This window comes from Gopherus evgoodei, chromosome 3 (genome assembly GCF_007399415.2).
Source record: "Gopherus evgoodei ecotype Sinaloan lineage chromosome 3, rGopEvg1_v1.p, whole genome shotgun sequence".
NCBI lineage: Eukaryota > Metazoa > Chordata > Testudines > Testudinidae > Gopherus > Gopherus evgoodei.
Genome location: NC_044324.1, coordinates 199163430 through 199185358, shown reverse-complemented (window position 1 = coordinate 199185358; position 21929 = coordinate 199163430). Strand labels below are relative to the sequence as shown.

The window sequence follows — 21929 nt, the reverse complement described above, 5'->3', positions numbered from 1 at the left end:
GCTGGCAGTGCTCCTACTAATACAGCCCAATATGCCATTGGCCTTCTTGGCAATAAGGGCACACTGCTGACTCATATCCACCTTCTTGTCCACTGTAATCCCCAGATCCTTTTCTGCAGAACTGCTGCTTAGCCAGTCAGTCCCCAGCCTGTAGAGGTGCATGGGATTCTTTCTTCTTAAGTGCAGAACTCTGCAGTTGTCCTTTTAGAAACTCCTCGGATTTCTTTTGGCCCAATCCTCCAATTTGTCTAGGTCACTCTGAACCCTATCCCTGCCCTCCAGCATATCTACCTGTCCCCCCAACTTAGTGACATCTGTGAACTTGCTGAGGGTGAAATCCATCCCATCATCCAGATAATTAATAAAGATGTTGAACAAAACTGGCTCCAGGTTCGACCCATGGGGCACTTCACTTGATACTGGCTGCCAACTTCTTGATACAGGCAGCCTGCAAAGGGCACTCTGGGCTGTAAGAGCTAATTCCCGAGACGACCAGCAGGAGGTGCCATGCCAATGAGTTGTCACCCTGTGACACTCCCCTATTCTCTCTCTTCATTGGGCTAGTGACATCCAATCTTCAAATGAAGTTTTAAGATTCATCATTACCTCACTTAATCTATGGACTCTGACCACAAATCCCATAGTATTCTTGGGCTCAGAGAGGTCTTTACTTCTGCCCTTCCTAGAGGGAAGACAGCATGTGCAGTAGCTGAGAGGGATGAGGTATGGAACATGCTTTCAGAAGTCTTAAAAGAGCAACACTCCAATATGGAAACTACAGAATCCAAAACACCAAACAAGAAAATCAACTTTCTGGTGGTGGCATCTGACTTAGATGATGAAAATGAACATGCACTGACTGCTCTGCACTATTTTGGATCACTATTGGGCAGAACCTGTCATCAGCATGGACGCATGTCCTCTGGAATGGTGGTCAAAGCATGAAAGGACATATGAATCTTTAGTGCATCTGGCATGTAAATATCTTGCAACACTGGCTATAACAATGCCATGTGAACGCCTGTTCTCACTTTCAGGTGACATTGTGAATAAAAAGTGGGTAGCATTAACTCTGCAAATGTAAACAATTTTTTTTTGTCTTACCGACTGCCTGAACAAGAAGTAGGACTGAGTGGACTTGTAGGCTCTAAAGTTTTACATTGTTTTGTTTTTGAGTGCTGGTTTTTTTGTACATAATTCTACATTTGTAAATTCAACTTTCATGTAAAGAGATTGCACTACAGTACTTGTATTAGATGAACTGAAATATTATTTCTTTTATCATTTTTACAGTGCATATATTTGTAATAAAAAATAAATATAAAGTGAACACCGTCCACTTAGTATTCTGTATTGTAATTGAAATCAATATATTTGAAAATGTAGAAAAATCAATAAATGGCATTCTGTTATTGTTTAACAGCACGATTAATCATGATGAATTTTTTTAATCGCTTGACAACCCTAGCTAGTAACATAATTTTATATGGCAATATAAAAGCTTAACTCTATTTTGACATTTGTTGTCTGGTAATGTGGATTCCCAAGGGCAAGTCATGCCTGACCAATCTGATTGCCTTCTATGATGAGATAACTGGCTCTGTGGATATCTGGAAAGCAGTGGATGTTATATATCTGGATTTTAGCAACGTTCTTGATATGGTCTCCCACAGTATTCTTGCCAGCAAGTTAAAGTAGTATGGATTAGATGAATGGATTATAAGGTAGATAGAAAGCTGGCTAGATTGTCGGGCTCAATGAGTAGTGATCAAGGGCTCAATGTCCATAAAGCTGAAGAAAGCAACTTGTAGCAGCAGGCCACCGCAGTACAGCTTTAGGGACTTCATTAAGCCAATTTATAATTGTTTATTTTGTGTATACTGAGTTTATCTCTATTTAAGTTGTAAAACAAGTTTTGTAAGATTTCATAGACTCATAGCACTGTAGGGATGGAAAGGACCTTGAGAAGTCATCAAGTCCAGACTTCTCTGCTGAGACAGAATAAAGTATTATTATCATTATAATTAGGGGAGGGATAGCTCAGTGGTTTGAGCATTGGCCTGCTAAACCCAGGGTTGTAAGTTCAATCCTTGAGGGGGCCATTTAGGGAACTGGGGCAAAATCAGTACTTGGTCCTGCTAGTGAAGGCAGGGGGGCTGGACTCAATGACCTTTCAGGGTCCCTTCCAGTTCTATGAGATAGGTATATCTCCATATATTTTTATTTATTTTAATTATTATTATTATCCCTGATGGGTGTTTGTCGAACCTCTTCTTAAAAACCACAGTCTCTCTTGGAAGCATATTCCAGAGCTTAACTATCTTATAATTAGAAAGTTTTTCCTAATAACTAACCTGAATCTCCCTTACTGCAGATTAAGCCCATTACTTCTTGTCCTACCTCCAGTGGACAAAGAGAACATTTGTTCACAGTCCTCTTTAGCCATAAATATTTGAAGACTGTTATCAGGTCCCCCTTCAGTCTTCTTTTCTCAAGACTAAACATGTCTACTTTTCTTAACCTTTCCTCGTAAGTCAGATTTTCTAAACCTTTTATCATTTTGTTGTTCTCCTCTTGACTGTCTCCAATTTTTCCAACTTCTGTTATAAAAGAATAGATCTGTTAATAAATAAAATAATTGTAAAATAGGATAAAGAAACTCTCTGCGCTTCAGATGAACTAATGTTGTGAAGATTCCAGATGCCTGGAATAATCATGGAAGGTAGGACCTTGGTCATGTAGCAATTGAAAACACAGGTCAAGTGTGCAGTGATTGTGACGTTTCAAAAAATCATCATGAATAATGCATAATTTTCCATATTGAAGGCTATCTTTACAACAAAGGGGGGTAGGTTTTTTCATTTTTAGATTAAAGCTTATTTTAGGTGGGATAAAGTTTGTAATATATGCCAAATCTTAAATACAAATTTATGGACTTGATCCAGCTCCATTGAAGTCAATGATAATCTTTCCATTGACTTTAACTGTGTTAGATCAGGGCATATACAACATATGGAAAACAAAAATAATAATATTTTCACTTCACCTCAGTAGGAATAGTCATTTGTTCCTAGTCATCTCCGGATGAATTTTAAATATGTTTCCCCTCCGCCAGTTGGAAGGACTTGAGAATGAAATTAAGCAAGAGAAACAAAGTCTTCAGAATAGTCAAAATCTGAGCAAAGATCTGATGAAAGAAAAAGCACAACTTGAAAAGACCATTGAGACACTTCGAGAAAACTCAGAGAGACAGGCAAGTAACATAATCTTTGCAAGAAAAGGGACTAGTCGCTTTTTTAATGAAAGGTTAAAATATCCTTGGCATAAACAGTCACAAAAATCAGTGGAGCTGCAATAATGGACTCTGCACACCTCGAAGATGAACTTTCTATATTTTCAAATAAAATGATGAGGTGTTTTTTTTCTTAAACTGCATTTAGAATCTTTCAAAAAGCCTTTTGCCATAGTTTGACTGGATGTTTGGATTTTTGCTGATATGCCTATTTCTAATATATCTCTCAAGATGTTGTTTTGGGAAAAGAATCCATTCTTGGGTTAAATGGCAACCAGAAAGAGAGTGAAGTTAGTAATGTATGTTGGTTTTTGAATGTTTGTATAATCTTAAAATAAACAGACTAATGTACTTGAAAAATTGTCTGTATTTACAGTTTATTGCATAACCATCACCTCTACTCACACGATGTGTGTTATGTTACATGGTATATAATATAGTAGAATAAACCACAATAGAACTTTAATTTTACCTTATACTGAAGAGGAAGTGATGTATAATGTAATCCATCTCCATCTGTCCTACCTCAGTAGGCTGCTGTTTATATTTAGAAATAAATTATTTTTGGCATGGTACTGACCTAAATTTATATATTTTTTTCAAATAATTAGATTAAAATATTGGAACAGGAGAATGAGCATTTGAATCAAACTGTAGATGCTCTAAGGCAACGATCTCAAATCAGTGCTGAAGCAAGAGTGAAAGACATTGAAAAAGAAAATAAAATCATCCATGAATCTATCAAAGAGGCCAGCAGTAAGCTAAATAAGATTGAATTTGAGAAAAAGCAAATGAGGAAAGAACTGGAACATTATAAAGAGAAAGGAGAAAGAGCAGAAGAGCTTGAGAATGAGTTGCATCATCTTGAAAAGGAGAATGAGTTATTACAGAAAAAGATTACCAATTTAAAAATTACTTGTGAGAAGATAGAAGGCTTAGAGCAAGAAAACTCAGACCTGGAAGTGGAAAACAGAAAGTTGAAAAAAACTTTAGATAGCTTTAAAAACCTTACTTTTCAGTTGGAATCATTGGAGAAAGAGAATTCACAACTTGATGAAGAAAATTTAGAGCTAAGAAGAACAGTTGAATCTTTGAAGTGTACAAGCATCAAGATGGCCCAATTACAGTTAGAAAATAAGGAATTGGAAAGTGAAAAGAAGCAACTTAAAAAAGGGTTGGAGCTTATGAAAGCTTCATGTAAAAAAACAGAACGTTTAGAAGTCAGCTACCAAGGTTTAGATACAGAAAACCAAAGGCTACAGAAAGCATTAGAAAATAGCACCAAAAAGATTCAACAATTGGAAAGTGAACTACAAGATTTAGAGTCTGAAAACCAAACTCTGCAAAAGAATCTGGAAGAATTAAAAATCTCTAGTAAACACCTAGAGCAATTAGAGAAGGAGAATAAGCTATTGGAACAAGAGACTTCTCAGCTGGAAAAGGATAAGAAACAACTAGAAAAAGAGAATAAGAGACTCCGACAACAAGCAGAAATTAAAGACAGTACTTTAGAAGAGAACAATACAAAAATTAGTAATCTGGAAAAGGAAAACAAATCTCTATGTAAAGAAATAAGTATATTTAAAGAGTCTTGTGTACGTCTAAAAGAGCTAGAAAAAGAAAATAAAGAACTTGTGAAAAGAGCTACCATTGATAAGAAAACACTCGTCACATTACGAGAGGTAATTTGAAACTAATTTCCGTTCTTCTATTATCTATTGGACATAAATCTAATACAGCTAAGTGCTGTGTGTCTATAATATCATAATAGCTTTTTAAACAGTTTTAACTTTCAGAAAATATGTCTACTAGTAATTTCTGAAAAAATCATGTTCCTATCTTATTGGTGTGCTTCAATTAATAGTATTTATATATTAAATATTGTAGTTAAACTTTAATAATTATCATGCATATGTTTCACTCTGATACTGCTAAACTAGTTTGGTATTTTTTTTATCCTCATGTTCAAATCAAGTTTAGAAGGGAAGTCATGCAAAAAAAAAAATCTAAGATGAAATCAGACTTGTATTTAGGATATAAATTCTGATTTAACCAGGTGTTAATACACCTCTACCTCTATATAACGTGACCCAATACACCACGAATTCAGATATAACGCGATAAAGCAGTGCTCTGGGTGGGGGGAGGGCTACGCACTCCGGTGGATCAAAGCAAGTTCGATATAACATGGTTTCACCTATAATGCGGTAAGATTTTTTGGCTTCCGAGGACAGCGTTATATCAAGGTAGAGGTATAGTTGGGAGGAAGGAAGAAGTTATTTTAACAGGTTGTACAAGCTACATGTAATCATAGAAATTTAATGCGTAGACAGTTTCCAGAAATTAAGTCTACATTATTAATTTAACATTTTAGATTGATTGTTTGTTTGTTTGTTTGTTTATTTTACATAAGGATTTGGTGAATGAAAAACTGAAGACCCAACAAATGAATAATGATCTTGAAAAACTTACGCATGAACTTGAAAAGATAGGTTTAAATAAAGAGCGCCTCTTGCATGATGAACAGAGCACAGATGACAGGTGAGAGTGCCTAGACCAGTTTGGGATAGTTTGGCAAATGTTTGTTTTTCATTTGCAATAATAAAATGGTTTTCCTTCCTACTGTTTTCTCCATATATCATTATTTTTAAAAAGACATCAAATAGAGTTAGGCCCAAAATGAGTGTGTCATTGAAAGTATTATAATATGGTAATAAATTTCTTTTTCAAGTAGTGTCCCTGTGGGTGCACCGCTGTAGGTGTGTTTGCATCCCTGCACTGCTGATCAGAGACTTTTGGTAGCAGTGTCTGTTTGGCCTGCACGTGTGCTGTCCCCCACCTGATCTCTGCCATGAAGCTAACCAGCATGGCGCAGGCAGACCCTCTTCAGTTCCTTCTTAACCTCCCCAGCTAGAGACGGAGTTTAGCTGTCCATTGAGATCATTAACTCCTAAAGAATTACTACTTGTAAAAAAGGGGAAACTATTTCTTAGAGTTTCCTTTACATTTCTTTATTCTTTTATTTTTTAAAAAAATCTTTAAACTTCATTTTTTCTTCAACCCTAACTGCCCCGTCCCATCTGGGGACTCGGTACCAGAGTGTATGCCTAAGGACCCACTGGCAGAGGCAAGGAAACATTGGTAGTGATAGGGTAAGAGAAAGATAGAGAATCTGCCTTGGGGAAGGATCCTTTGGTATGGACATCGACGTCAGTACTGTATTTGGCACACTGGACACCGGAAAGATCGTTCAGCCTGGACTGCATCTCCAACACCATCAATATAGTCATACTAGTGCTGCCAACCACTATTGGTACTGATGCCTATGGCACAGCCAGACTTCTAATACTCAAGAGACCTTTCTGTGTCTGATGCACCAGACTCACCTCTATTCAGGGCTGGAGCTCTGTACCAAGTCCATTTCAACTTCCAGATTCACCTTCGACATCATGCCATGCACCACCATTCTTGAGTGGGGAGTCACACAGTGAGCAGGAGGATGTAGTCTCCCATTGCTCCTCTCAGGCCCCCTGTGGTACTCATTACCAATACGGACCTCAACCATACTGTCCCTCTGACCCTCAGTCTCCCTAGTTTGGGCAGCCATGGTACCAATAACCGGGACTCTTCCCACCATCCCAGTGGCCTAACAGGGACCCTTGGCAGGCATATAGGCATTGTGCTTCTCAAGGCTCTAACATGGCCTATCAGGAGCCAATGAGATGCTCTCCTTCGGCCACTACATCTAGGGTGTTCAAGGCCCCTGAACAGGTAAGGGAGGAACAAGAGGTTGATATTGAGGAAGAGGCTACATCCCAGACTAACTTCTCATCTTCATCACCAGATGAGACAGTAGTGCCTCGTCCACCATTGTTGGAAGACAACTTCAAACTTTTTCAGAGCTAACTCAAAGAGTGGCAGAGGCATTACAGTTAACACTGCAGGAGGTGACCATGTCACACCATAAACTGTAGGACATTTTACACTCGTTTGCCTCATCCACAATAGCCCTTCCTATCAATGAGGCTCTCTTGGATCCTGCTAAACTTATATGGCAGTCCCCTGTGTTCGTCCTGCCAACATGTAAGTGGGCCAATAAGAAATATTATGTATTGCGAAAGACACAGAATTTCTCTCCTCCCGTGTGCTCCCTAATTTGATCATTATGGACATGCTCAACAACATCACATGATTGGAAGTGCCTATCTCTTTAGGAGAAAGATTTATTCATCAGCCACTTTACAATTCTATATTGCAAATTATCGAGCCTTAATGGAAAAGTATGATTATATCAACTATTAGAAACTCAATTCCTTTATTGAGCAGCTCCCACATTCTCACAGGGACCAGTTCAAACCCATCATTAACGAGGCAATTGGTGGCTAAGATGGTTGTCCAGTTGGCATTCGATGCAGCTGACACAGCGGCATGTTCCTTCTCCACTTCCATCATGAAGAGAAGAGCCTCTTGGCTGCACTTGTCGGGCTTCCCCAAAGAGGTTCAACTAACATGGAAGACTTTCCTTTTGAAGGTACAAAATTGTTTGCAGACAAGATGGACACTTCCCTCCACATACTGAAAGACTCCAGAGACTACTCTTTAGTCGCTTGGAATTTACATACCTGGGCAGAAGAGAAAATATAGTCCTCAGCCCTCATTCAGACCCCGCTCATCACAGTATTCAATCCAACACTTACGAGCCCCAGAGAAAAAAGTGTAAGTTCTCCAAATGGAAAACCTTTGGGCCCTCAGTCTACTTCTTCTCAGCCATACACCTCAAAACAACAGTTTTGTTGGGTTGGTCAAGGTGCCATCAGATCACTCACTCCAATACCATGTAACACTGGACAACCTTTCTCAGCCCTACGTATGCCATCTTGTCCTTTTCCGCAATGTCTAGAAACAGATAACTTTCGATAAATGGGTGCTAGAGATCATTCGAGATGGGTACTCCGTTCATTTCATCTCTTTCCCCCCCCCCCAACACCCTTCCCCATCTCTCTTCAGGGACCCTTCTCATGAGAGCCTATTACAACAAGAGATAGAACACTTCCTCAGTGTAGAAGCCATCGAACCAGTACCTCAGTATTTAAGAGGGAAAGGCTTTTACTCTTGTTACATCCTGATACCTAATAAAAAGGGAGATTGGAGACCCATATTAGGCTCACAGCACTCAACGAATTTGTCAAGATTCAGAAGTTCAAGATGGTCACTTTATCAATAATTATTCTAGTGTTGGAACAGGGAGACTGTTCTCAGCACTCAACATGCTTACTTCTTCTTCAAGTGCTTGCTCATTCCGTTGCAGGTTTGTGTGCTCGCCACATGCACCAGTGCCGGAAGTTTTTCCCTCAGCAGTATCTGTAGGGGATCAGCTCTGGCAGCCTCTAGAGTGATGCCTGTATGGCATGGTTTAAGCGGCATCGCCGGCTCCCCCCACTCTCAGTTCCTTCGTACCACCAATGTGGTGCTAGAACATCTCTTGCTTTGGCAAGCCTTTTCGTTCTTAACCCATTGAGACAAACTTTTTTCTGTAAATAGTTAAAAGTTGTTAGTAGTTTCCCTTAGTTTAGTTGGTTAGTCCCAGACGGGACTCAGGCTAGATACTGGGCGTGCCTCGATCCCCAGGATTCAAACCCTGTAATCTCTGCAAAAAAAAAATGCCCATCAGTGATCCTCATAGTAGCTATCTGAGGTGCCTGGGCAAGACCCATATCAGTGACAAGTGTCGGATCTGCAAGGGGTTCAAACCTTGGACAAAGAAGGAGTGTTGTTCCTTCTGGAATCAGCACTGGCACCAGAGCCATCCAGGTCTGACTCTGCTCCTAGTACTGCAGTATCATTGCAGAGCGCTCCACCAGTGCCACCTTTGGACTGATGCCAATTTCCCTCCCCTCGCTCCCTCCTCGCGGCACAGGTCAGGAGGCAAAGAAAGGCCAGGAGGGAACGATCTCTGACATCCCGTAAAGGAAAGGAGAGGGCCTGAGAGGAGCAAGGACCCGTGCAGGACAGCTTCTCACCTCCGTTCAGGAGTTAGGCTCCGGCCCAAGTCAAGAGGGTTAGCCCATCCCGTGATGCGCCTGCCACCCCAGACAGTGACATGGGCCTCCGGCACCTGAACATGTCGTCGACACCCGAGGCATTGCAGGCGGTGCAGGACATCTTACTGTTACTGGTGCCGCCCACACCAGCCACAGTGGTGCCCCATTCTAAGGGCAAACTTGTCATGGGACCTTTCCAGCAGTCCTCATCTGTGCGGCACCGCTCTCCTCCTCAAGGAGTGTCCCATCAGTGCTTGCCCGTGTGGAACTGCCAGGCCTTGGACATAGGGAGGCCAGCTCGAAGGACTCAGGGCACCACTCTCCAGGCTCGAGGCACAGATTGCCAGTGACTTGGCGCAGGCCCATGGATGTGTGCCTATTCCTGCAGGCCTGATATTGAGACTGACCTAGCTGCTCCCCAAGTGTGCAACAACCCTCCAGGGGCACAAGCCCATGGTCCCTAGAGCCTCACTACTTGTCGCCAGAGCGCCGGTATGGGTCACTGCAATCAGGTTGACGTTCCCCACCTCGACGGCCAACTCGGTCCCACTCAATGGTCTGGCACCACTAAAGAAGCATGAAGAGTCAATTGTCAGGCCACCATCACAGATCTGCCAAATGCCATTAGTCTCCGGGAGCTCGTCGCGGGGACTCATCACCCTCTGACAGCTCCCCGTTGCTGGACTGGGATCGGCACCGTTGCAACTAGGACAAACAGTTGGCATGGTCCTGGTCTCTCAGACGTGATCCCTTCTCTTCAGACTCTGGTACCAAACAGGGGTCCATACCAGCAGGCCAGGGCCCCGCACCAGGGGTACCCACTCTACAGGTTTCACCACCTGTTGCATCATGGCCCCAGAGCCAGTGGCCTGCCCCTTAGAATCTTTGGGGGTTCCTGCAGCCCTCGCAAGGGCTCAGGTCAGCCTTGGGTGCCTCGGATAAACCATCAGCCATGGACTCCCGACTGCCCCCTGGTGCAGAGGGCTCTGTGGAAAAGATCCCTCAGCTCCACCCAACTCCCATGGAGTAACCAGCCAAGCAGCCTTCAAAGGCGGCAGATCCTCCGGTACTGGCTTCCTCCTTGTCATCACCTGATGAGGCATTACAGGGCCCCTCATCCAGTCCTGCCGGATGATACTAAGACCCATCAGGAGCTGCTTAGAAGGGTCACCTCGAACTTGGGACTTCATGCTAAGGAGCTGGAGGAACCCTCGGACTCCCTATTTGGTGTCCTTAGCTCAGCGCTCCCAGCCAGGATGGTGTTGCCCTTGCATGAGAGGGTGGCAAAGATCAACAAGTCTCTGTGGCAGACCCCCTCATCACTGCCCCCTATTTCAAAAAAGGCACAACACAAGTACTATGTGCCTGCTAAAGCTCATGAGAACCTTTACATGCACCCTGCCCCAAGCTCCCTAGTTGTCTCCATTCTTAATGAGCAGCAAAGGCAAGGCCAGCGAGGCTCCACTCCAAAAAATAAAGACTCCAAGGGGCGTGATATGTTTGGAAGAAGGATTTATTCGTCCTCGAGTGTCCAGCTGTTATAAGTAGCACATGGGATCTTTTTCAGGGAAAAAGGCAATACGCCGTGTTTATTGAAGATACAGCAATTACCATATGCATTCAATCACACCACACACACGCACTGTCCTGCCAGTCAATGTTATAGTTATCGGTCCAGAGTCCGGATCAACCTACTGACCAGCTAGGTTGATCACCGATAGAGAGGAGCCAGCTTCCATTGGGTCACGACACGATGCTCCGGGGAAGTGCTGGCAGGACGAACCCAAAGCTTCGTGGCTAGGCACCCTGTTTATATAGTGATTTTCCTTCATTGGGACCACACTTTTGCACCATCATGGTGTAATCAATTTTTGTTTGATGAGTGCTTGTTTTCTTAAATTGCCCTTCTCATTCTTTACATCAAGTTCCTCAGGGAGTTATCCCATGCTTGTTTTGATCACAGCAATCTTGTCCCCATTGATAGGTTTCTGTCTTATCTTTAGAGTCATCAATCTGCCCTCCTCTGACATTTCAATGGGGCGTGTTGCAGCCTCCTAGCGCCTTTGTGTCTGTCTCTGGTTTCTCCCTAGAACATCTGGTTCAGTGATGGCCTTCACACTTGTCTCTTAACACACACATTCCTCATTCACACAGAAAACGGAATTAATTTACACAGAATATTTTGAACAGGAACATCAAATTACAATGCAAAAGAAAAAAATTTCTTTTAATTCTTTTAATTATTTTAAAATGCTAAACCTACAACAAATTGGTGACCCTAAAAAGGTCTGTTACTGCCTTGAAATCAGCCCAGACACAGAATCTGGCTAATGCATCTTTACCCAAATGGCCCATTAGGCCATTCCTCTCTGCTCTTCGAAAAGGGTGGCTGGCAGGATATGGTAAAATCATACACCAATACATTTAATACATGCTACATTATTATTCTTTATCCTTCATTCTAAATTTATATAAAATGCAAACATAAAATCCTACTACTAAAGAGCTGTAGGTGGCCAACCACCAGGCTCTGCTTGGCTGCTATGATTTTAATATGTGGCAGCCCATGGCCGCATTCGAGGATTCACTGCCTGAGGACCTCAAGAAGGAGTTCCACGCAATCCTCGAAGAGGGAAAATCAGTGGCCAGAGCGGCCCTCCAGGTGGCCTGAGACTTGGCAGATTCTTTGCGGCTATAACCATGGCCTCTGCCATCTCAATGAGGAGGGCATTCTGGCTGCAGTTGTCGGGCCTGTCAATGGAAGTACAACAGTCAATACATGACCTCCCATTCAATGGACAAGCTCTGTTTGCTGAACAAACAGAAAGAAAACTGCACGGGCTCAAGGACTTGCGTGATGCTGAAGACTCTGGGCCTCTAGACCCCGGGCCCGGCCAAAAAGTGGTTCAAGCTGCAACAGGCCCAGGGCTCTCGGAGACAACACAGGTCGGAACCTGCTCATAGAAAGGGTAGGGGTTACAGACCTCAGCCAGGTGACCGGCCACCATCCTCTGCCCAGTCAAGCTCTACCCGCAAACAGCAGGGTGGCAAGAAGGCATTTTGAGGGTGCACCTCAGGGTGACCTACCAGCCTGTGTCCCTGATCCTGCTTCGCTGCACTTTTCCAACCACCTGTCTCCTTTCCTCCCTGCATTGGCCTTCATAACTTTGGACTGTTGGGTCCTCAACACCATGGTGCAGGGTTATACCCTCCATTTTCTTTCTGTCCCTGTCCTCACTGATCTTCCACATTCTCCTTCAGGGACCCTTGTCACGAGCAACTCCTCATTCAGGAGGTTCAGAGCCTTCTGCAATTGGGGGCCGTGGAGGAAGTCCCTCAGGAGTACAGGGGTAAGGGATTCTACTCCTGGTACTTTCTAATCCCCAAAGTCAAGGGAAGTCTAAGACCCATTCTGCACTTGTAAGACAGCAACAAATATCTCAAGAAGTTGAAGTTCTTCATGGTCTCCCTGGCCTCCATCATTCCCTCCCTGGATCCAGGAGACTGGTACGCTGCCCTCGATTTGAAAGACACATACTTCAGTGTATGAGTATTCCAGGAACAAAGACAATTCCTGTGCTTCACAGTGGGTCCCGCTCACTACCAGTTCGCAGTGCCTCCCATTCAGTCTGGCTACCGCTCCAAGGGTGTTTACCAAATGCATGGCGGTGGTGGTGGCCTTCCTCAGGTGGCAAGGTATCCAGGTTTACCCTTACCTTGACGACTGGATCATCAAGGGTCTTATCTAGGTCTCGGGTCCAACATAACATCTCAGTGCTGCAGCTCATGTGGTGTGCTCTGGGCCTGTTGCTAAACAAGGAAAAATCAATGTTGGTCCTGGTGCATAGGCATAGAATTCATCGGAACAGTCCTCGACTCCACTCGTGCCAGAGCATTTGAGACAATGGCAGGTCTCATTACCAGCATCTCTACGTATCCCCTCCCCATGGCCCGGGTCTGCACAATCTACACCCCGCCCAGACACCATCTGGACAAGATCATCATGATTCCACCAAAGGTACTTGCCTCCCTGCAGTGGTGGACCGATCCAAAGGTGGTCCTGGAAAGAGTTCCGTTTGAGAGTCCCAACCCTTGATATCTCTGATATTGGATGCCTCCGACCTCGGCTGGGAAGCGCATCTCAGCACATTGCAGACCCAAGGGACGTGATCCCCAGAGGAGCTGCGGAGTCTTTCTGTCACACTTTTCCAGTCAAAGTGCACATATACTCACAGACAACACAGCCTCAATGTTTTACATCAACAGGCAAGAGGGGCACTCGCTCAATGGCCGTCTGTAAGGAACCGCTTCATTTGTGGGATTTTTGCATCCAGCATGACATCCATCTGGAGGCATCGCAGCTCTATGGCATAGAGTCATAGAATATCAGGGTTGGAAGGGACCTCAGGAGGTCATCTAGTCCAACCTCCTGCTCAAAGCAGGATCAATTCCCAACTAAATCATCCCAGCCAGGGCTTTGTCAAGCCTGACCTTAAAAACCTCTAAGGAGGGAGATTCCACCACCTCCCTAGGTAACCAATTCCAGTGCTTCACCAGCCTCATATTGAAAAAGTTTTTCCTAATATCCAACCTAAACCTCCCCCGCTGCAACTTGAGACCATTACTCCTTGTTCTGACGTCAGGTACCACTGAGAATAGTCTAAATCCATCCTCTTTGGAACCCCCTTTCAGGTAGTTGAAAGCAACTATCAAATTCCCCCTCTTTCTTCTCTTCTGCAGACTAAACAATCCCAGTTCCCTCAGCCTCTCCTCTCCTCATAAGTCATGTGCTCCAGCCCCCTAATCGTTTTTGTTGCCCTCTGCTGGACTCTCTCCAGTTTTTCCACATCCTTCTTGTAGTGTGGGACCCAGAACTAAACACAGTACTCCAGATGAGACCTCACCAATGTCGAATAGAAGGGAATGATCACATCCCTCTATCTGTTGGCAATTGCCCCTACTTATACAGCCCAAAATGCCATTAGCCTTCTTGGCAACAAGGCCACACTGTTGTCTCATATCCAGCTTCTCATCCACTGTAACCCCTAGGTCCTTTTCTGCAGAACTACTTCCTAGCCATTCGGTCCCTAGTCTGTAACAGTGAATAGGATTCTTCCGTCCTAAGTGCAGGACTCTGCACTTGTCTTTGTTGAACCTCATCGGGTTTCTGACCCTGCCAGCAGGTAGGGGATCTTGGGGGACAACTACTGCACTGGTGGGGTGCAAAATAAACTTTATTAAGAAAATGCAAAAACAGGGAAAATTCAATAGTGAGGGGTATGGGGTTTGTTAAGGTAGACAATTGGGGAGGGGTTTCTTTTAGTAAATAGTATAGGGGGTTTCAATAGTGGGGTACAATACAATGGGATACAATACAGTTGGTAACCAATTAACACTGAAGTATAAATGTAACAGGTAGCTAACAATTTCTATGTAAAGGGTGTGTCACAGCAGCATATAACCAACTAACAGTTATGGGTAAAATGTGTTAAATAACCAACAACTCTAGGTAAAAATGTGTCACAATGGTGTAAATGTAAAATGTGAGGTGTGTCAGAGAGAAAAAGGGTAACCAATGGGGTTTGATGCTAGACTTCAGTAATACAATTGAGGTTTGGCAGCAGTAGGAGCGGGGTGAACACATGGGGGAAGGGATTAAAAGAGAGAGAGAGAGAGAAAGGCAGTGGTAGAGGAATGAGGTTGGGTGATGGGGGAAGAGGAGCACGTGGTGGAGCAGAGACCAAAGGCAGAGGCCTTGCGGAGGGAGATTTAAACTCAGGGAGACACAGAGAGCAGACAGGCTGCAAGTTTAAACAGCAGAGGGACTGCAACGAGTGACTGGGGAGCTCGGGGGGGAGACATGGGCAAGCTTCGGGGGGTGGGGTTAGGGCAGTGGGAAGACAAACTTAATCACAATTATACAGAACACAGCAAAATCTTATTTATAATCTAACTTAACCAAGACTACACAAATTAGCAAGTAACAGAACACAATGCAACAATTCTTTTTTAAACCTAACTTACAGAGCACAATACAAACAGTTCTTTAAACCTAACTTAACCACAGCTATGCAAAATGAAATTACAACTTATCTAGACTAAGAACCTGATTCTAATAGGTGCACCTTACACTATGCCGATTCTTTGATCGGGACGGGGAGCAGTTCCAGAGGGCAGAGTGGTGTGTGCCCAGGGTACAGCCCCCGGGGGAGAGGGGGTGGCTGCAGCAGTGGGGCGGCTGCAAGCCGGCGGCCCAGGATACAGTCCAGGAAGGGACAGTTTAGCAGCATCACGGGCTTATTTTTAGCAGCAAAGGCACTGTGGAGCAAGAAACAGATTACAGATACAGACCAAGGAGTTAGTTTGGGTCTGTCTGCTGGAGAAACAAGGTCAGCAGCTAGGACAGGAGGAGTCTGCAAGAGGGAGTTCTTACCAATCCCCAGGACTGCAGCAAGCACAGAGGCAGGAACAGCAGTAGCATCGGAGGATGGAGAAAGGACTCGATTCGCTTACAATAATCAGGAGATCTCCAGGCACAAATTCGTTGTTCGTGGGAGAGGAGTTCAAAAACGGGGGTATGCTCAAAAACAAACGAGAGCGAGGAGTGGGCCCCCCAAAGACCCCTAGCTTATCAGACCAGGTGGCAAAGCAAGGACCTTCTCCGAGGTTTGATCAGAAAATGTCCGGCTTTAAAGGCAAACTCAGGCAGTTTCCCACCAGTACTTTTGATTGGCTCCTCTTGATACAGGGGAGGGGAGAAGGCAGGGAAAGGCTGCAGGTAAGCATAGGCATGCCTGGGCATGTTCTGAGCCACAGGTATGACTCATATGCTTAATTAGTTGGCCACTTCAGGTCTTGCATTTCTGGGCAGCACCCACCCACACTGAGCCCGGGTCTGAATAAAGGAGCCAAGCAAAGAAGCAAGAAGCCCCAGCAAAGGCTCCAGTTAGTCTGTACAAGCCATTCCTATGAATAGGGCTGTGACTTTAGTTAGCACAATGGCCGGGAGGGGCGGCCACACAGGACAAACAGAAAGGAGAGGGGAAAAAGGAATGCAGCAGGGGGACAGCTGTAACAGTTAGTTTCTTTTGGCCCAATCCTCTAAGTTGTCTAGGTCCCTCTGTATCCTATCCCTACCCTCCAGCATATCTACTACTTCTCCCAGTTTAGTGTCATCTGCAAACTTGCTGAGAGTGCAGTCCACTCCATCCTCCAGATCATTAATGAAGATATTGAACAAAACCCGCCCTAGGACCGACCCTTGGGGCACTCCGCTTGAAACCAGCTGCCAACTAGACATGGAGTCGTTGATCACTGCCCGTTGAGTCCAACGATCTAGCCAGCTTTCTATCCACCTTCTAGTCTATTCATCCAGACCATACTTTTTTAACTTGCTGGCAAGAATACTGTGGGAGACCGTATCAAAAGCTTTGCTAAAGTCAAGGAATAACACATCCACTGCTTTCCCCTCATCCACAGAGCCAGTTATCTCCTCACAGAAGGCAATTAGGTTAGTCAGGCATGACTTGCCCTTGGTGAATCCATGCTGGCTGTTCCTGATCACTTTCCTCTCCTCTAAGTGCTTCAGAATTGATTCCTTGAGGACCTGCTCTATGATTTTTCCAGGGACTGAGGTGAGGCTGACTGGCCTGTAGTTTCCTGGATCCTCCTCCTTCCCTTTTTTTAAGACGGGCACTACACTAGCCTTATTCCAGTCATCTGGGACCTCCCCTGATTGCCATGAGTTTTCAAAGATAATGGCCAATGGCTCTGCAATCACATCCACCAACTCCTTTAGCACTCTCGGATGCAGCGCATCCGACCCCATGGACTTGTGCTTGTCCAGTTTTTCTAAATAGTCCTGAACCACTTCTTTCTCCGCAGAGGGCTGGTCACCTTATCCCCATACTGTGCTGCCCAGTGCAGCAGTCTGGGAGCTGACCTTGTTTGTGAAGACAGAGGCAAAAAAATCATTGAGTACATTAACTTTTTCCACATCCTCTGTCACTAGGTTGCCTCCCTCATTCAGTAAGGGGCCCACATTTTCATTGACTTTCTTCTTGTTGCTAATGTACCTGAAGAAACCCTTCTTGTTACTCTTAACATCTCTTGCTAGCTGCAACTCCAAGTGTGATTTGGCCTTCCTAATTTCACTCCTGCATGCCTGAGCAATATTTTTATACTCCTCCCTGGTCATTTGTCCAATCTTCCACTTCTTGTAAGCTTCTTTTTTGCTTGTAAGCAAGGATTTCACTGTTAAGCCAAGCTGGTCGCCTGCCATATTTACTGTTCTTTCTACACATCGGGATGTTTTTTTCCTGCAACCTCAATAAGGATTCTTTAAAATACAGCCAGCTCTCCTGGACTCCTTTCCCCTTCAAGTTATTTTCCCAGGGGATCCTGCCCATCAGTTCCCTGAGAGAGTCAAAGTCTGCTTTTCTAAAGTCCAGGGTCTGTATTCTGCTGCTCTCCTTTCTTCCTTGTATCAGGATCCTGAACTCGACCATCTCATGGTCACTGCCTCCCAGCTCCCCGTCCACTTTTGCTTCCCCTACCAACTCTTCTCTGTTTGTGAGCAGCAGGTCAAGAAGAGCTCTGCTCCTAGTTGGTTCCTCCAGCACTTGCACCAGGAAATTGTCCCCTACACTTTCCAGAAACTTCCTGGATTGTCTGTGCCGCTGTATTGCTCTCCCAGCAGATATAAGGATGATTAAAGTCTCCCATGAGAATCAGGGCCTGTGATCTAGTAACTTCTGCTAGTTGCCTGAACAAAGCCTCGTCTACCTTATCCCCCTGGTCTGGTGGTCTATAGCAGACTCCCACTATGACATCATCCTTGTTGCTCACACTTCTAAACTTAATCCAGAGACTCTCAAGTTTTTCTGCAGTTTCATACCGGAGCTCTGAGCAGTCAAACTGCTCTCTTACATACAATGCAAATCCCCCCCCCCGCCTTTTTCTGCCCTGTCTGTCCTTCCTGAACAGTTTATATCCAACCGTGACAGTATTCCAGTCATGTGAGTTATCCCACCAAGTCTCTGTTGTTCCAATCACATCCGGAATGCGCTGGCGGATCACCTCAGCATGCTTCTCTCACCATGAGTGATCCTTCCACCTGGAGGTTGTCCAGGTGCTCTTCCAAAGGTGAGGGGCTTCCCGAGTGGACCTGTTTGCCACCAGGCAGAACAGGAAGTGCCAGCACTTCTGCTTTCTCCAGGGCCTAGGCAGGGACTCCCTTTCCGATGCTTTCCTTCTGTCATGGGAGAGTCATAAAGATAGAGACAGATTCTGGGCCCTCAGGAGGTAGCCAGATACTTTATCTTCAGACCCTTATTACTGCTAGTGTTCAGTTGCCAGTACCACTTAGGGAAAGTATGCTATTTACTTTTGTTTTTTAATGGTATCTGGCCTTTGCTCCTCTTTCCCCAGTTGGTGATGAGTTGCAACTCAAAAACAATTTCTAGGTTCAGCACTCATTTGTTGCTCAGCGTTCAGAGTTTTGAGAGACACTACATCATCTAACTCAGCAGTAAGCTAAAACAATGTAGTTCTTTGTTCTTCTTCGAGTGATTGCTCATATCCATTCCAGTTAGGTGTGCGCGCCGTGCGTGCACATTCGTCGGAAGATTTTTACCCTAGCAACTCCGGTGGGCCGGCAGGTCGCCCCCTAGAGTGGCGCCGGCATGGCGCCTGATATATACTCCTGCCGGCCCGCCCGCTCCTCAGTTCCTTCTTACCACCGTGTTGGTCGTTGGAACTGTGGAGCACGGCATAGCTGTCCTCCACGTCCCTAGCTCTCCATTGTCTCGTTGTTCTAATAGTTGTATATAGTTGTAGTTAGAGTTTATAATATTAGTTGTTATTTGTAGTACTTGTTGTATACAGTTAGCGGGCTTGGGCTCTAGCCCTGCCCGGCGCCGGGCTCATGCCCTGTTCGCCAGGGTTTAAACAGTGCTCGGCCTGCAAGAAGCCGATGCCAACGAGCGATCCCTATGACACCTGCTTGAAGTGCCTTGGGGAATCACATATCTCTGAAAAGTGCCGCATTTGTAAGGCATTTAAGCCAAGAACAAAAAAGGAGAGGGATCAGCACTTAAAGACCCTCTTAATGGAAGCAGCGCTTAACCCTCCAGCGTCGACGCTGAGTGCCGGCTCCGCTCCGGCACCGGGAAAACGCCGCGGCACTGGCCCTCCCCGGCACCGGGCCCCGAAGCAAGGCCTTTGACGTCTGCCACTTCAGCCAAGCATACGCGGACGGAGTGTCCGGCACCATCTGCTGCCGCGGCACCGATGCCAGGGATTCCGTCGAGTCCGGGCCCGGGAGGTCCGTCGAGTCCGGTCCCTCACAGCTCCCCCATAAGATCCGGGGTCGAGCTAATGGTTCCCTCGACACCGGAGACATTTTCTTCGGCTCAGGACCTGATTGCATTGACTGAGCCTACGCTACCTCAACCTCCGGTGCGGGTTCTGCAGTCAAAAGGCAAGCCTGCGGCCATGCGAGCTCCATCTCCAGTTTCACCGAGCCGGCACCGATCCCCATCAAGATCCCGGCACCGTGGACAATCTCGATCGGGACGCCGCTCGCAGTCCCGGCACCACTCTCCGCGGCGGTACCGGTCGTACTCGCGGCGCCGGTCCTCTTCACGGTGGTCCCGATACTCCTGGCACCGCTCTGGCTCGAGCTATCGCTACCGGCACCAAGATTCCAGGAGCCGCTCCCATCGTCGGTGTTCGCCATCCCGGTCGACCTCCCGGCACCACGCTGGTGGTAGGTCCCGGTCTCGATCCCGACACCGATATGACTCCCGGCACCGATCCCCGGCACCGAGGAGGTCTCCGTCGTCTAGACTGAGGGACCCATATCAGTCCCATTCGGCTCCACCCTGGCCATCCCGACAGCCGTCTGTCTCCTCTCAAACAGACAGCGCGTACGCTATGGATACTGACAGGCCTGCTGCACTGTTCTAGGATCCCCCTCCGCAGGTGCATGGACCGCAGCAATGGGGCTTCTGGACCCCCTGGGCATATCATCAAGCCCAAGGGCCGCAGCAGGTTCCCCCGCATCCAACAACATCAGAGCACAGGGCTCCTGAGGCCACATTTTCTCGTCCTCCCCCGTCCACTGCAGAGGAGGGATCTCACCAGCAGGATCCTGATCTCCCTCCAGAGTCGGAAACATTGCTCCAGACGGAGCATCCTGCAGATCTGCTCCTGCCGGGGGTCACCTCATCGTCCTCCCCGGATGAGGCAGTGGCTGGAACAACATCCACCAGCCCTCCTCCGCTTGACCTCAGAGCGCATCAGGACCTCCTCCGGCGCATGGCGCAAAACATGAATTTACAGGCTGAGGAGGTCTCAGAAATTGAGGATCCGGTGGTAAGCATATTATCTGCAGATGCTCCCACTCGTGTCGCCCTTCCCTTTATCCGGACCATTCAGGCCAATGCCACTACCATCTGGCAGTCGCCGGCATCAGTTTCCCCCGCGGCACGCAGCATGGAACGCAAATGCATGGTGCCCTTGAAAGGGTACGAGTATCTCTATGTTCACCCGCCCCCGTGCTCTCTCGTCGTACAATCTGTGAACGAGAGGGAGCGTCACGGCCAACAGGCCCTGGCACTGAAGTCTAAAGAAGCGAGGCGCATGGACCTGCTTGGCCGAAAGGTCTATTCTGCGGGCACTCTCCAACTTCGGGTGTCCAATCAACAAGCTCTCCTTAGCTGCTACACTTACAACACCTGGGCGGCAGTGGACAAATTTAAGGAGTTGCTTCCACAAGATGCACGTCAGGAATTCGCGGCGATCCTTGACGAGGGCAAGAAAGTGGCACGAACTTCCCTGCAAGCATCTCTCGATGCCGCAGATTCAGCTGCCAGGATCCTGGCTCTGGCGTGACCATGCGCCGGATTTCCTGGCTACAGGTCTCTGGCCTTCCTCCGGAACTCCAGTACACCATACAGGACCTCCCGTTTGAAGGCCAGGGCCTGTTTTCGGACAAGACTGAGCCCAGACTGCAAAGCCTTAAAGACAATAGGGTCATTATGCGCTCCTTGGGGATGCATACGCCAGTCACCCAGCGCAGACCCTTCCAGCCTCAACAGCAACGCCGGCCCTACCCCCAACCCCGCCAGAGGCAGGACTTCGCCAGACGTCGAAATAGGAACGGCCGGCGTAGACAATCGGGCAACCAAGGGGGGCAAAACCAGAGCTCCTCCAAGGCTCCCTCTGGCCCAAAGCCTTCATTTTGAAGGTGCGCCCGAGGGCGCTGCACCAGTTTCCCTCCCGGATCCGTCCCCTCCCTTCTCCAACCATCTTTCGTTTTTCCTCCCAGCGTGGTCCTGACTGACATCAGACCGTTGGGTCTTACGCACATTACAAGCTGGATATCATCTTCAGTTTGTTTCGCGCCCTCCCTCCCGTCCCCCTCCTTCGTCCCTCTTCAGGGACCCCTCTCACGAGCAACTCCTCCTTCAGAAGGTGCGGACGCTCCTCGACAAAGGAGCCGTAGAGGAGGTTCCAGAAGCCGAGCGGGGCAAGGGGTTTTACTCCCGTTACTTTCTGATCCCCAAAGCCAAGGGAGGTCTCAGGCCTATCCT

General features: G+C 46.5%; 1 protein-coding gene across 9 annotated transcripts in view; it reads left to right on the top strand.

Annotated features, from left to right (window-relative positions):
• Nucleotides 1-21929, top strand: part of CCDC88A (coiled-coil domain containing 88A) — a 356902-nt gene that overhangs the window by 245012 nt on the left and 89961 nt on the right. For 8 of the 9 annotated variants that reach the window (XM_030557801.1, XM_030557800.1, XM_030557794.1 and 5 more), the window contains 3 exons: nucleotides 3116-3253; nucleotides 3904-4974; nucleotides 5706-5833. In XM_030557801.1, coding sequence (XP_030413661.1) covers nucleotides 3116-3253; nucleotides 3904-4974; nucleotides 5706-5833 — 1337 coding nt within the window. The remainder of the gene's footprint in view (nucleotides 1-3115; nucleotides 3254-3903; nucleotides 4975-5705; nucleotides 5834-21929) is intronic. The other variant, XM_030557799.1, reaches the window with a different exon arrangement.